The 16050-nt window shown below is 36.2% G+C and overlaps 1 protein-coding gene across 1 annotated transcript; it reads right to left on the bottom strand.

The window, feature by feature from the left end:
* Positions 6417-9299, bottom strand: LOC109713463 (phytoene synthase 2, chloroplastic-like). The gene is made up of 6 exons (XM_020237560.1): positions 8694-9299; positions 8189-8239; positions 7698-7870; positions 7352-7587; positions 6948-7140; positions 6417-6856 (listed from the first exon to the last, which is right to left on the bottom strand). The coding sequence occupies exons 1-6, from the start codon at positions 9094-9096 to the stop codon at positions 6683-6685; spliced, it is 1230 nt and encodes a 409-aa protein (XP_020093149.1). The 5' UTR covers positions 9097-9299; the 3' UTR covers positions 6417-6682.

Genomic DNA, 16050 nt, shown 5'->3' with positions numbered 1-16050 from the left:
AAGAGAGGGGGTAAAAGGTGGTTGGAAGGGAAAGGGAGGGGGTGTGGGGAGGAGGGGGATTTGAAGCTTGAGAGGGAGAGTCTTATTAATAATAAAAGAAATTGAGAGGGGGCTCCACAGGAGGGGAACTGTTTTCGTGTAGATTTTGCTAGACAAGAACATCTGTGGTGACAAGATGGTGTACAATGTAATTTTATATCTTTTTTTTGTCCTTAGCAAATTAGCAAAATTCTGTGTGTGTGAAGGGGATAAAGATGGGAACTTGTGGAGATATCTTCTTCCCACTCAAATGTCTTATGTGATGCCTTTTTCTGGTTTGAGAAGTTATATTTCAGTTGGGCATCAAATATACTTTTTGAAAAATAAAAAGCTTCAAATCAGTGTGTTTTTTTTTCAAAAAAAAATATTTGTCGAAGAAATTACTTCGAATACTCTTCTTTATAGCAGAAAAATAGTTTAAATTGAGGTTTTTTTTTCTCTCTCTCTCTATATGTACAGGAGTTGAGAATTTCATTTTAAGTTTTCATTAGAGCTGGAGCTTAAAAAGACATTTTTTGTTTGCCAATTATTCTAGTATTAAAGCAAAAGTATAGATGAAAATAAAAACAGAAGTGGGTCCAAGCGGGTATCAAGCTTTGAGTTGGGCCTGAGATACCGCAAATGGGACAAAAATAAATAAATAAAAAGAGCACATGAGAAGTGATAATGCGAGGAGAAGAGCACGACGAACTTATTAATTTGGTAAGAATATATGGACTACGGGGTATTCTCAAATAGCCCCTCATATATTCTTGTTTATCGAGTCACCCTTAACTTTTTAGAAATCAAATGATTTGTGCCAAATAAAATAGGATTTTTACGAATTGATTTGTATTTGTTAGATGTGATTCGAAGTTGACAATCAACTTCAGTTCGAAATTTCGACTCGTCGACAAATTTACGGTACGATATTTGAAAAGAAATTTGTGAATAAAAAATAAATATTTGTGGTGGGTAGCGAAAATTATGGTACGGATCGAATTCAAAAACTGTTAAGAATGTTCTTTTTATTTTCTCACCTTAGAGGCGATAGATCAATGTTGGTCATACTCCGAACATCGTTTTTCGTTTTTCGATAGCGAAGGTCTCTTCTTTTTCGTCCGTAGTTTTTTCCTACAAAAAATTTTTCACGTAAATTTATGTGTTCTTCTATTTCTATTTGTGATTTTTTTTATTTTGTATTTGCCATTTTTCGTTTTCCTTTGTGCTTTTGCCGTAACAGTACTTCTACCAAAATAACAGCTAATTGCGTTATAAAATTTTACAAAATTTTCAACATAATTAACTGTAAAAACCCAATTAACAAAATTAGAAGTTTAAAAAGTGCCCAGTGGAAAAAAAAAAGAAAAAAGAAAAAAGTTGAGTGCTCCGTTTCAGAATTGCCTATAGTTGAAGGGTCTCCATACATTTTCCCACTACTGTTAGATTAATTGCATACAAGTCCCTATAAATATAGTAAATTATAAGTATATTCCTTTAAAATTGAACTTTCATATGTTGTTTCTGAAAAGTCCTAATATTTTTAAATATTCCTTTCGTTCGAATCCATTAGAAAAATTTAGTTAACTATAGATTAAATATTTAATTCTGATTTGTTTATGAAAAAATTTGACATTTTTATTCCTCTTATATTGTACTGTTGTGTTGTTATTTTTAAAGCGACATATTTGTGATGACAAAATTAATATTTTTTTATTTACTGTCAAAATATAAACAGTTTTAACAATAATAATCAGAAAAATATTTTAAAAATATTAAATTTTTTATAAAGACAGTATGTGAAAGTTGATTGGTCTATGCATTTAATTCCAAATTTATTAGAGGAGAGAGAGAGAGAGAGAGAGAGAGAGAGAGAGAGAGAGAGAGAGCGCACAAATGGAGAACGATTGTTGCCTCGGGAGTCACGTTGCCATGTCGGGGGCGAGGTAAAATAATCTACGGAAACGATCAACAATAAGACAACTTGTCACTCAACCGCCACAACTACTAGGACATCCCCATTCTTTCAACAGTTTCACCATGGACCCCCCCATGAGATCGATTCACTTTACACGAGAAATTTTTGCATGCACCCTTTAGCTCGATAATTTTTAAGAATATTCGAACCGTGGCACAAAATTCCTTACATTATATATATATATATATATATATATATATATGCATATCAGAATTCTAATTTGTATGTATGGAATAGACTGTTCTTAGAGTGAGTGGCAAAGGATTTGATAAAATTCTAGTTAATTTATATTTCTAGCTAAGTTTATTTCTAAATAAAATAAACGAAATAAATAGTGTGTTATCTATTTCTCAAAAAAATAAAATAAAATTGTATGCATGGATTTAAACGGAGATTAATCCGAGGATCGCACACGCAACTTTTTATTTTGTGTAAAAAGGGGGAGGAGGAGAGTCGCATTCAAATCGCAAAGGAGGCGACACAGAATCTGGGACAGGACCGTACGGAGCTCGCATAAGCCACGACGCTAAATGCAAATGCGTATACATCTTGATGAGCTAGCGTTTCGTGTAGGGATTGGACGTGGGAAAAACTCTCCGAGCACGTGCGATGGTATGGATTGGTTTATCCGCCCCACGTTGTTGTTGTTGTTGTTGTTCTTGGTAGCCGACGAAAGCCATGTTCCCATGCGTGCTCTCTCGAAGGTCTCTGAAAAGTCGCTGATGTCATAGCAATTATATATAATATATATGATTGATTAGTCCAGATGCGCCACTTTGAGATCCAGCTGCATAAGGGATCTAAAATATTTCTCATATGTCGGTGCGTTGATGCAGGATATCTTAAAAAGTAATTAATTCACTGAATAATTGGCATATAATCGCGTAAAGAGTACGTATCCAAAGCATTACTTGGTGCGCCAAGGATTAAAGGGCGCATAGCTATACTATCAACTCTACTCGAAAAACAATGACAGAGTTTTTGTCTAAGCATTATGAGACTGAGTGGAACGAATGAATTAAGCATAATATTGAATATTTGAATAGCCTGAACTGATAATTATTTGATCATTAAATTCTTTAATTACAAGCCCGAGTCACGGCATAAGATACCTAGAAGTAAGTAGGCGCAAGTTTAATAATGAAATTAATTATAAAAAAAGAGGGGAATGCTCATGCAGCTAATTTTATTAAGTTTCTTATTGAATAATGGCTTTGTCCACTTTTTTTTTTTTTTTCAAGTAAATAGGGATATATTCTATTTGTGATGGAATAAAGGTAATGGCTTTGTCCACTTAATAACGAGTATCAGTCCGCAAAATATTTCGGCAAGAAACTTCCAAAACGGTTTCTGTAGTTTGATATGTCCAAAACTGATAACATTTTTTTGGTATGCTTGAAGAATACAAATAAACATGGATGGGGCATTTTCCCATTCCCCCCTACAAAACTAGTCCTATATGAGACCCCGTTCCATGTGCCTAAGCTCAGCACTTGCTTCCTATCAACAAGATCTCCCTGTCTTTTCCCATCCACCTCTCTCTCTCTCTCTCTCTCTCTCTCTCTCTCTCTCTCTCTCTCTCTATGTTATTTATTTAGTAATAACTTAGAATTGAAAAAGCAATGGCTGTGGACTGGTCTAGCACAGGAAAAAGTTGTGAATATATATTATTATGTTAAAGCCAGTGAGAAAGGCTAGTGGATCCATCTCACTATTCATGATATAACCACCAACAGTGTTCATGAGTTACTTTGAGTTCTAGCCAAGAATCTTCTTTTGTAAAGTAAATTTATTTGGTTGGAAGGCCATCAAACATCAATAGGACACCTCATTTAGTATGTGGCCTCAACATGAAGTGCCTTGTCTTGGGATTATGAGATTCTCTTTGCAAAGTTTAGGGCCCCCTCCCCACCATTCTTTTTCTTGGATTTTACACTTCAACACACACACACACACCGTTTGGTGCATTTTTCACATAGGTGGGAGGTTTAAGAGGATTGTCCATTGAGAGGTTCATATCCTTGAGCTCCTACTCACCCATATTGAAAAAGAGCTGTTGGGGTACCAGGTACAGTTTTAACAATACGTACAAATTTGTTAAATCTGATCATTATTTTGTGACTAAATTTATCCAAATTTAATGAATATGATCTGCCTTAAATTTAATGATTTTAGATCTAAACTTACAGGAGTTATTAGTAGAATAACTATTTAGTTTGAAACGCTAGTAAATGTGAGCCAGATGAGAATGAAAGGAGAGATACCAAGATGATCATAAAAACCCTTTATTAGTGGATTGGATGGGTTTGTGCCTATAAAGTTCTCATCCTTTTGCCATGTAAAGGAGACATGGGTATGCCCAAAAAGGCAACATAGTAAGCAAATGCATTAGGGGCATGTCGTGCACAACTTTGGCATGCGCATTGATGGCATTTTTAACCATGGACGTGAGATGAGCACATAACTACTATGAAAGTATAGTAGGAAGTGAAAATTATACACTTGAGACTTAAGGAAAAAGAAAGAAGCTCTTTTCCTAAAGAGGAGGCAAGCATGCCACAATATAATCAAAAGCGCTTTTCATTTGCTCCCATAAGTGCGTCCTAATGTAGTGCGTAGTATTGTGCTCTCCTATGTTCTTTTTTTTTTTTTTTTTAAAAAAATCTTTTGGCTAAGAGAAGTTGTGGATAGTTTAATTATAACATGTACTGTGGAGACCATGGACATATATTACATCCAACTTTGTTGACGAAGAATGCTTTCGTAGTACCATGAACACAACTGAAACCAAATGCATGGTGAAGCTCATCTATAAATTGATCCAGCTTTTATTTTAAACAAGTTCAGGTCAAGTAAAAATGGGTGGCCTATTTTTTTGCATTTGAAGGGACCTATCGTGACCCAAACCTAAAACAAACTTAGATTTAGCAAATAAAAAGGGCCATGAAGAACGTTTTCTATAAACCGAGATGAGAGATCGGCGGGATGAATTAAGCTAAATAAAACAACCAATTCGCTAAACAGATGGGAGAGTTCACGGATGATCGATCGAATACAGTACGAGAGATTTTCCGAGAAGTATTTTAAAAACGGAATGAGTGCTCTGACTTGGCAAAGGCGCACGGGATCATATTAGTTTGTGTTGTCTATGGATATCTTCGAATTACCCTCGACAATTTGAAATATTTTTTATACATGATATGAATACTGCTTTAGACCATAAATAGTATAGTTCAACCTAGAAAATGAATTCCCGCGTTATTTGAATAGCAAATAAACATTAGTTGTTGTATGTTTCTTTTTTCTTTTCTTCTTTTCTTTTTTATTTTGCATCAAAGTTACTTATTATAAATGTATTTCCTAATCAGTCATCATACCCTTGTTATTTTACTTCTTTTTTTCTTTTTTTTTTTTCAAATTTTAGTTATATCTTTGGGGCCTCAGCTCGCCCAAGACCAAGCATCAACTCTGGGTCGGCCTATACTTTGTTAGGCCGTATCAAATGTAAGCTGGGCCGAAAGCATGTAGAGCTGTGCTTCACCATTTTTGTGGCACACCGACCGTCCCTAGCGCAAGTGGCAAAAGGGCTTGATGGTTGGTACCCGAGACCCAAATTCGAATCCTAATTGATTCACATTTTCAGCTAAGTTTATTTCTAAATGAAATAAACGAAGCGAGTAGCATACTATCTTTCTCTAAAAAAGAAAACCATTTTTATGGCACAACCAGAAAAATCATATTTTGACTGAACATGCACCATCAATCAAATCAAGGGGAAGTATGAAGAGATGTACTTCACCATTAATTTCTCGGTGGGATCGAAAAAATCATATCTTGACTGAATATGTATGATCACTTAACTGAGAAATTATTACATGGACTGCTACAGCAGATAGAGTATAGAAATTTTACAATCTACATAGAAACCCTTTTAGATTTTTTAGCACTAACTGATCTTTGCAGCTGCTTGATGACTAAAGTATAAATATCCAAAATTAATGATTTTTTGTACATAGATATGTGAAAAACTATTTTCTAACCAAAAAAAAAAAGTTCTTGATGAAAAATCGTGTTTTCATAATTTTCGCTTTTTTGAATAAAAAAAATTCAAAAAAAGATTATTTCATAAAATTTGTAAAATTTTCTTTTTCGAAAATAGCTACAAAACTATTCCCTGAGATGTTTTTTGGAACCAAACAACCCCTAATGCTCTCAATATAAAAGCATGTGGGAGAGCCGAATACTGAGGAGGACTTATATTGCACATTACTTTTTGGAAAGAGCTGTTGAGGAGAACTACACAATTTGTCCTTTACAATAGAGATCACTTGTCCAAATCAGCATGCCCTTGTGGTTGTTCTTAACCATATAGACATTGTTCTTGTATATTTGATATTAGAATCAAGTGAGCACATCATTCTAATATAAACTTTATTCATTGCTTTGATGGAAACAATGCTCAACACTTCAAATTTTTTTTAAAAAAATTCTCTACTTGCATTACCAACAAAGTATATTGGCCCCATAGGGGACTACTACACATTAAAACGCTGCAAAATATCTTTCTTTTTTCATCTACTTTGCCACTGTAAAGGATTGTGGTATATTTCCCTATGTGGAAACAATCAATAAGATTGCAATATACGCTTTTGTGGGCACTGCAAACATCTATAATGAGAAGCTCTACTATAACAACAAAGAAGCAAACTTTGAAGGACCCAGAAGTGCTTTGGCATATGCTATGGGTAGGGAGGCTAGCTTCTTCGCCTTCCCTACGTATGCACGCTTAGTGAAGTTGTCGTAATCGTTTGCTTCGATCGCGTTGAGGATCTGCCGATATAGCACTAACGATGCCAGAACCTGTAATACACATTGCCAAATAAAGTCAGAGTGATACAAATGACTCCTAATTGAAGTAATGAATTTTTTTTAAAAAAAAAAAAATTCACACCGGCCATTTGCTAGCTGAATCTAGCTCAGGAATGCCCTTCTCGGCCTCATCAAAGAACATCCGTGCCCGCTTAATCTGACCTTTCATAAAACTCCTCCACTTATCGGTCACTTTCCCTCTGAAAATGTCGTTTTCAGTTAAACCTGCTAGCGCCAATTCATCTTGTGGAAGGTATATTCTTCCCCTCCTCGCACTGCGAATAAGCCAAGACAAGCAAAACAGAGCTTTATTATACAAAAGATTATCTCCAAGAACTTCATTAGCGACAAAAGTTTGGGCTTGTCGACTATGATCTTTGTGATGTAACAATAAACTAATCAGAGCTCACTAAAAGTCAGTAACATGTTTCTTTCCTTATGGACAAACCAATCAAAACCAATTTCGTACACGGATTGGAAACTCACTCTTCTCCAACATCTCTTAGTATGTTAGTCAGCTGATTAGCGATCCCAAGTGCCAAAGCTGCATTGTAAACGCTCTCCGTCGTGGCCTTTGAATCCGGAGCGATACCCATCACTGGAACACTCATTAGCCCGACTGTGCCAGCTACATAGTAGCAGTACAGGTAAAGCTCGTTGAAGTTTTTATATCTTGATTTCTCCAGGTCTAATCTCATTCCTTCAATCATATCCTTAAAAGGCTGTGAAAAATAAGAAAAGATGAAGATACAGAAATATAGGATCCTTGGTTTATTTATCTAAGAGAACGGCGTAATTAATCACCATTTTCTGAAAGATTTTTGGATTTTACCTGAATATCAACAGGGAATTTTGAGACGGTATCTGATAAAGCTGCATCATACATATCATAAGGCCGACCATCGAATAGATCCTCCAATCTCTTCTCCCACCGGTTGAGGGCGGTGGGTGTTATGTGGGTAGCATTAGGCCCATCAACAAGTTCATCTGTTCTCCTGCACCACACTGAACAAAAGAACGGAAATTATGAGAACAAAGGATATTAAATTATGTCCTTGCTATAGTAAATAAAGAAACTATATATATGACGGGACGGTCAAATGATTAGCCACATGTACATCGAATATTTCCAGTTTCTGCACATGAATGCATAAACTCTTCTACAATTATCGACATCCTCGATTACTTTACTGCAACAAAGTGGACCCTAACTACCTCTGTTAGTAGTTGTGAACTAATATGAGTTTTTTCACACCAAAATATTGGCACCTACATCTAACTGGATTAGCAGGATTTTCACATCAAAATAATAGATGGTCGTACCGTAGATTGCCCAAACAGCTCTTTGCCTCTCAGGAGTCATAAGCTTTGTTCCTGAAAATTACCGCAAATAGTCATATAAGAGATTGCCTGTAAGATGAGTACATCATAGTTAATTTCACTGCTTATGTGACAAGTTTAATGTAAAGGTATATGCACTGATATTAGGACACTTTATATCTGGCTTGTTAAGGTCTGCAAACATACTAGAGTTAATAAGTGAAAAGAAAAGAAAGTTAAATAACAAAAATACAGAAACATATGCATCTTGACTTAAAAACTCATAGAAAATCTAAAACTAGAAAAATTATTTTTCCAAACTCCTAATGAAAATATGAGAAACATATCACCCTATCTGGAATCAGGAGACTGTTGTTACTGTAGGTAAATGATAGACGAGAGTTCGGACCGACTCTGATGCCATATTATTCGAAAGATCGATCCGACATCCGACAAACTTAGTAATTGCGAATTCAAAATTGAATTGGGAGTCCAAATGGAGCATTACCCAGATAGAAGGTCTTGGCGTACTCCGCACACACCTCTCCGCAGCGATCGTACGCCTCGCTCAGCAAATTCCAGTACATGGGCGCAGCGGCGGCGTCGTCGTCCACCGCCAACATCGGCGGCAGCGGCGCTCGCCTCGGCCTCGTGCCGTCGCTCACGAGCGCGGCTTGCTTCAGCACCACGTCGTACACCAACTCCTCCGCCGACCGCGGCGGCGGCGGCGGCGCCACCAAGCTCGCCGAGGCCGCGAGCCCGTTGGGGGAAACGGAGACCGAGCTCGGGGAAACGCGTCCCCCGACGCAGCTCCTCTTCCTCCTCCCCTTCCCGAATACAAGGTGGCGGTGGAGAGAGCATCTCCCACCAGTTTCGTTTGGCGAAACCGCCCATAGAACCGAACGGGACATAGCTCGAACACGCAATATGCGCTTATAAAAACCACAAATTTAGCTCAAAATGGGAGAGAATGGGATCAAATGGAGAGACCCAGTTGAAGGAGAGGATCCAAGGAGGAGGGTGAATGGTGAAAGGAGTGAGCTTGGTGTGGTTTCGATCCTCTCTCCCTCTCTATGTGAGCTTTGTATTGGGGAGGGCCCAAATCCTTAATGGGAAACGCCGCTCCATTTTAAATCTTTTTTAGCCGTTGGTTGGCTATGGTAACGACGTGGATGGACACGAACCCTTCTTTTTTTTTTCTTTTTTTCTTTTGTTTTTGTTTTTCTCATTTCATTATTTCGTAGTTGGGTATCCAGAAAGAGAAGTGTAAACTGTAAACACATTAGATTAATTTATTTTGTAATTTCAGTAAGAGGTTTTTACTTTTATTTTTTAATTGAATATTCAGTAGAATGAAGGATCTAAAGAGCTTATACTGTACCAACCATCCCTAGAGCAAACGGCAAAGAACTTGGTGGTTGGTATTCGAGACCCAAGTTCGAATACTAGTTGATTCACATTTCCAACTAAGTTTATTTCTAAATGAAATAAACCAAGCGGGTAGCATGCTACTTATTTCTTAAAAAAAAAAAAGTTATTATACAAAAGAAGCTGAAAATAAAAATAAAATTATAAGTTACGTTAATGAACGAAATTTAAAACTTCAAATTTCGTTGCATAGAGAAATATTTCAAATATTTCATAGTGGTAATTTAAATAGCTAGTATTGATCAAATTGCACTTTATAAATACGTGCAAGCCAAAAAAAATTCTTTAAATAAAAAAATTACTATTTCAGCGGTATTTCTGATTGTGCAATTTGAATGTTATAACAAGATAATATAATAAATAATACTATTTTGCGCATATCCTCTGACATGTCATATTTATAATAAAATATATTTTCAAAAGTAACTCTGAGATTAGGGATGCAAATGAATTCGGATTGGTGGAGCTCCGCCTCGATCCGCCCCGAATGGGGTGGTAAGTGGGAACAAAAAATATAGAAAAATATAACCCGCCCCGAATCCGCCCCGATCCGCCAAGTAAATGGAGCGGGAGGCGGGAGACTCTTTTCTTCCTTCAATCTATCCCGATCGGTTAAAAATCCGCTCCCGCCCCGATCCGCCCCGAATGGAGCGGTTAGTGGGAGCCAAAAATAAAATGAAAAGTAACCCGCCCCGAATCCGCCCTGCCCAGATAAGAAATGGAGCGGGAGGTGGAGGAACTCTCCCGCCCCGAATCCGCCCCGTTTGCATCCCTATCTGAGATGATTGTTTTGTCCATATATACGTATGTTGCATATTGTGGATATGGATTAGTACTAAGGAATAATAAGATGCTTAATAAACTACAAAAGCTTGGGATCAGATCAGAAGACACGGTATCCTGGTTACTGACGATTCTCAGAGACAACTTATGATTTGATTAATCAACAAATGAATAATTAATCACTACGCTGAGTCGAGTAAGTAATCTTATCAGGGAAACTTAACATTAAGTGGCTACAAATGATGATGATCTACATCCGGCATGTCCAGCTCATGAACAATGACTTAATTAATCACATCTTACAGATAAAACTTCAATAGAGAGCTCTCCGATGATGCTTTGTTGGGGAGATCCCCATATGCGCTAGGTTAATTTTACTTCAGTCAACTGATTTGTTGGGTATTTTTTTAATGCTAAAATTTAGATAAAAATTCTAAATAAAAGAATTATAATTCTTTGAACAGAATAAAAATGACACGTAGTAATAAATTGAAATTTCTGGACGAGATATCGTTGGAAAGTTTCCCACTAAATTTTTTTCTTGTGTTATTAATAAGACAGGCCGGAAACACCCCAATATCCGAAACATGCCATGTGAATAATTTGAATAAATGGGTACTTAGAATTTATATTTTGATTACTTTCCCAAAGCTTATTTTTAGATTAGCCTCAAATTCAAAAACTAGTACCTAATTTCCAAGAGGTGACTGACTCTGTTGAGTGTTGATGTTGTATAATAAGTTTACAGCTTTTTATTTCTAAAAGCATAAGTTAATTAATAGAGAATAGATTAGAAGGATATAACTACTTATTATTTTTTTAATATTGTGTGTTTATTAGTTGTGGTCTTATTCTACAAAGTTATTTACTTGTTTTATGAAAATTATGAGGGTGCATTTAGTTTTTTTTTTGAGAAAAAGATAGCACGCTACCCGCTTCATTCATTCATTCGGGAGATAAACTTAACTACATGGGTGAGATAACAAAGCCTCTAAGGGTGCACAGAGTTCGAGAGAATGTGAGGACAGTAAACAAGAAATGTTTCAGAACTTGCAACTAGCCAGGGATGTGGTCCTGATTTATAGATTTTGCAAAGGATGAAGACATCTCAAGCATGGTTTTTGTCGCATAACATCAATGTTTGGTTACTGACCATTCCTAATGTAAATGACTAAAAATTTGGTGGTTGATATTCAAGGTCTCAAGTTCGAATTCTTGTAGATTCATATTTCAGCTAAATTTATTTCTAAACGAAATAAATGAAACGAATTACATGCTACATTTCTCTCTCTAGTTTGGTTTCTCTTTGTTAGGGAAAATTATTTCAGCTATTAAGAGCAAAAGAAATATGCAATATTATAAATTTAAAATAGTTACATTTGAATTTTATGATGGTAAGTCATGCTTAGTAAGCTAATGTTTCGTTCATTTTTTAAGAAATAAAACTCAACTAAAAAAATAAAACGATTAAATTTGAAATATTGGGACTATGAAATCAATCATTAAATTCTTAGCCATTGACGCTAGATACACACAGTACTATTATGGAAATCAAATTCTTAGCCATCATCGACGCTAGATACATACAGTACTAATATGGAAAATCATAGGATTACCTCCAGAAAGTACCTTCGAATTAAAGACTTGTAACCAAACATGGATAGTGAAAGCTACAACTTGCTCCAAATTTTTTTTTCTAATATATTATAAGAGTTGGTTTTTGTTTTTTTTGAGAGATAGATAGTACGTTATTCGTTTCGTTTATTTTATTTAGAAATAAACTTAGTTGGAAATGTGAATCAATTAGCATTCGAATTTAAAATATGGGGTACGAACTACCAATAGTTGGTTTTTGTTGAGAGTATAGTTATGAGCCACAAATACAATTAGAATCTGAAAGGAGGAACCGACTGTCTCTAAAGCAAGTGGTAAAGGGCTTAGTGATTGGCACTCGAGATCCAAGTTCGAATTCTAGTTGATTTATATTTTCAGCTAAATTTATTTCTAAATAAAATAAACGAAACAGATATCGTATTACCTATCTTTCAAAAAAAAAGAATCTGAAAGGAGGAGATGCTTTTTATTGCCGTGGTTTGTCACGTTCCTAAGTCTCCAAAAAGTAGCATTTTTGTGTGGTGAGTGTACAAGTCATGGGATAGCAATCCCTCCAAGCACTTTGTTGGGAAGTTCTCTACGTCGCCGGCTCTTTTGTGTTCCTTATCTTTCGATCGCTAGATTCGCTCTCGTAAATAGCCAAAATTTTTGTGTGCATTTTTAATGGATGACGATTGGTTCAACGTAAAGTTATTAAAGTATTCTGTATAAAAAAGGAGGAAAAAATAAAGCTTTTATGAACAAGAAATTTTTATGTTCATAAATGTTTTGTTTGTTGTAAAAAATAAAAAATAAGTATTTTAATGATAAGTGGAAATATAATTACTAGTTTATTATCCGATATGAAACTATTGAGACGTTACATTTCCAAACTGATTCGGTGATTTATATTTCCTGGCGCGGTCCAACTTATTGGAGAGTTGTTGTTTTAATGCAGCCCCCGGACATGGTGTATCTTAGCCATCTTCGCATGCACAGTGTTGCATCCAATGTGCAACCAATTTATTCACAGATACCCAAGGTCCCTAAAGCAAGTGTCAAAGAGAAAGCAAGTGTCAAAGCGATTGATCGTTGATACTCGAGATCTCAAGTTTGAATCCTAATTGATTTACATTTTCAACTAAGTTTGTTTCTAAATGAAATATACGAAGTGTATAGCGTGCTACCTATCTTTCAAAAAAAAAAAAAAAAAAAAAAAACTTATTCACAGATACACTGCTCCAAATGGGCCCAATGGGCCGCCCCAACAAAGAGCAAGCCCATGGGCCTCCTACCTCACCATCCAATGTATGAATAGGCGTAGGCGCTTTATCTCGAAGTGAAAGTGGGTTTCGGGGGGAAAGGGGGGAGTGGCGAAGCGATTAGGGTTTCGGGTGGGAGAGAGAGACTGGGAGGAGGTGGAAAGCGGCGGCGGCGACGACGACGAGCTCTTGGAATCGGCGGATAGATGAGATGGATGATGAGAGAAAACACGAATCCAAGCGCTATAGAATCCTCTGAGATTAACGTGATGCTTCGTTCGTTTATAGTTTTCAATCTGAATCCCTACTATCCGTCGCTCGAGCTCGTCGTCACCTTCGATCGTTTCTCATCGAGTCTCTCTCTTATCTTTTTCTTTTCCTTTTTCTTTTTCTTTCTTTTGATCTCTATGATTCGCTGCGCCGTTTTGGATCCGTACCCACCTAGCCTTGTGATGGAATCTGAAGGCTAATTCCTTGTTATGGTTTGCTTTGTTTCCTTCATTTTTTTTTTCCTTGTGAATTTTTTTCCCCCTAATTTCGCTTCGGTTTTAACGAGTTATGGGATATTGAGACAGAGATTTATTCCTTTATTTGATTTTTTTTTCCCTTCTTGGTTCTCAAGGTTTTGATGAAATTTTGATTGATTTGCAGAGAAAGCAGGATTTAATTTGCTACAGTTTGATGGAAGTTCAATACGGCCATTCTTTGTATCTGTGTTGCAACGAACGTAGCTACATATTTAATGCCCTGTGAGATTCGCTTTGGAGTTTTGCATACAAGAGTATTTATGTTCAACTACTAGATTCTGGAAACTTTTCTAGTGATGTTGCACTGGTTCTTTCCGCGAGTTTCATATAGCAAAGGTTGTTTGAGTTCTATTCTAGCTATCTCGTATATTACTAGAATTATGCACAACTTTGATGTCACCCTGCTCGTGATGTGGCCTAAGTCCTAATGGGTTATCCATAACCCGTTTTAACCCCACCTCTTTAATATTGTGTTTGGAGATAAAAAGAAGTGATAACTTATTATTCCCCTCCTTAACCCTGAACCAAACAGGGTGTAGTGATAAGACCAGATATAGCAAACTCGCGCGGCGGTCAGAAATGTAGCTTTTATTTCGAACTATTTACTTGTTCAGGCTCTTTACAAAAAAAAAAAATATTTTTGTCTAGTCTCTTTTTAAAAAATATTCTCAATCTAGCTTCATTTTTATAGATTAAAAAAAAAAAATTTTATATAGGTTAATATGTTAAGTAGGTATAGATTATTTTTTTTCTCTCTTCTTTTAAATTAAGTGAATATAATGTGATTTTATATATGAATACTTTTAAATTATATAGACTCGTAAAATTAAATTAAGTACTAGTAGTATTAATAAAAAATTATAATTTAGAAATATTATTATTTATTATTATTAATAAATAAATTTTTTATTAAGTGTTCATATATAATATTATTTTACATTCACTTAATTTAAAAAAAGAGAAAAAATAATCTCCACCTACTTAACATATTAATCTATATAAAAATTATTAACTTATTTTTTTTTCTAATTTATAGAAATGAGACTAGATTGAGAATATTTTTCAAAAAGAGGTTAGATAGGGAAATTTTTTTTGTACAGAGACTAGACAAGTAAATGACTTTTTTATTTCCCATCTATAATCTATAACTATAACTATATATTATTTCTTAATAACTGCACACGTGTCGCAAGGAGGCCAAGGCGGGGCGAGGGTGTGGCGTGCGGGCTGCTGCGGGCGCTGGTGCGGGTGCAGCCGCAGGCGCGAGCGGGAGCGGGCGCGGCGCGAGGCGGGCATTGGTGAGGCGCGGGCGAGGGCGCCGGCGGAGCCGCAAGCGGGAGCGGGAGCGGGCGCGGCGCGTGGACGCGAGCCTACGCGGGGTGCGGGCGCGAAGCGGGATGGGCGCTGACGCGGGGGCAGCTTCGTCGCTGGCGTGGACACGAGCCGACGCGGCGCGCGTGCGGGCGCCGGCGTGGGGCGCATGCGGGCGCCGGCGTGGGGCGCGCCGTGGCCGGCGCGCGGCGCAGCGCGGGTCGGTGCGGAGCCGAAAAACAGCGGGGCTCACATAGGGGTTTTCTCGGGGTCCACGAAGCCATTTCGGTCTCGTGGACCACGTGAGAGGGAGGTTCACGGTGGGCCTCACTCTCATTCTATATATATAATTTTATTTATAAATATTTATTTATTTATTATATATAGTATTTTATTTGTATATAGATATATTATTATATAATAACATGTTATATAATTTACTATTTATTTTTATAAAATGTAAAATATATAAATAAATGTTAAATAATTTAGACTGCTAGTATTAAATATAAATATTAATTTTATAATATTGAGCATTAATATATAAATTGTACATTAAAAAATAAAAAAAACTAGAGGCTTACGATACCTACTAAAATTATTTCACTAACTAATGAAAAAACTGCTATGTCTACTAAAATTTTTTGATATATTTATTGCACTATTTAACTTCTGAAATTAATTTTTATAACTAATTTTTAAAATTAAATTTTAAAATAACAACCTGCAGCATCGCCCGGATCCTTTAACTAGTGTTTCTTTAATTCCCGTTTCATTCAAGTGCAGTCGCAAGGATCTGGAAGATAAAATTGCTTCAATAAATGCGAAGGCCTTTCTAAGTTTTAAATTGAGAGACGTTACTTGTACATGTAAAAAAGAGTTGTAAACCTAGCGTCACCATCTAGAGATTTAAGATAAAGTTTTTTTTCAGAAATTTTAGTGTTAGCACAATATGAAGTGC

This window comes from Ananas comosus, linkage group 7 (genome assembly GCF_001540865.1).
Source record: "Ananas comosus cultivar F153 linkage group 7, ASM154086v1, whole genome shotgun sequence".
NCBI classification, from domain to species: domain Eukaryota; kingdom Viridiplantae; phylum Streptophyta; class Magnoliopsida; order Poales; family Bromeliaceae; genus Ananas; species Ananas comosus.
The sequence above is the reverse complement of the archived record's forward strand: the minus strand, read 5'-3'. Positions and strand labels throughout refer to the sequence as shown.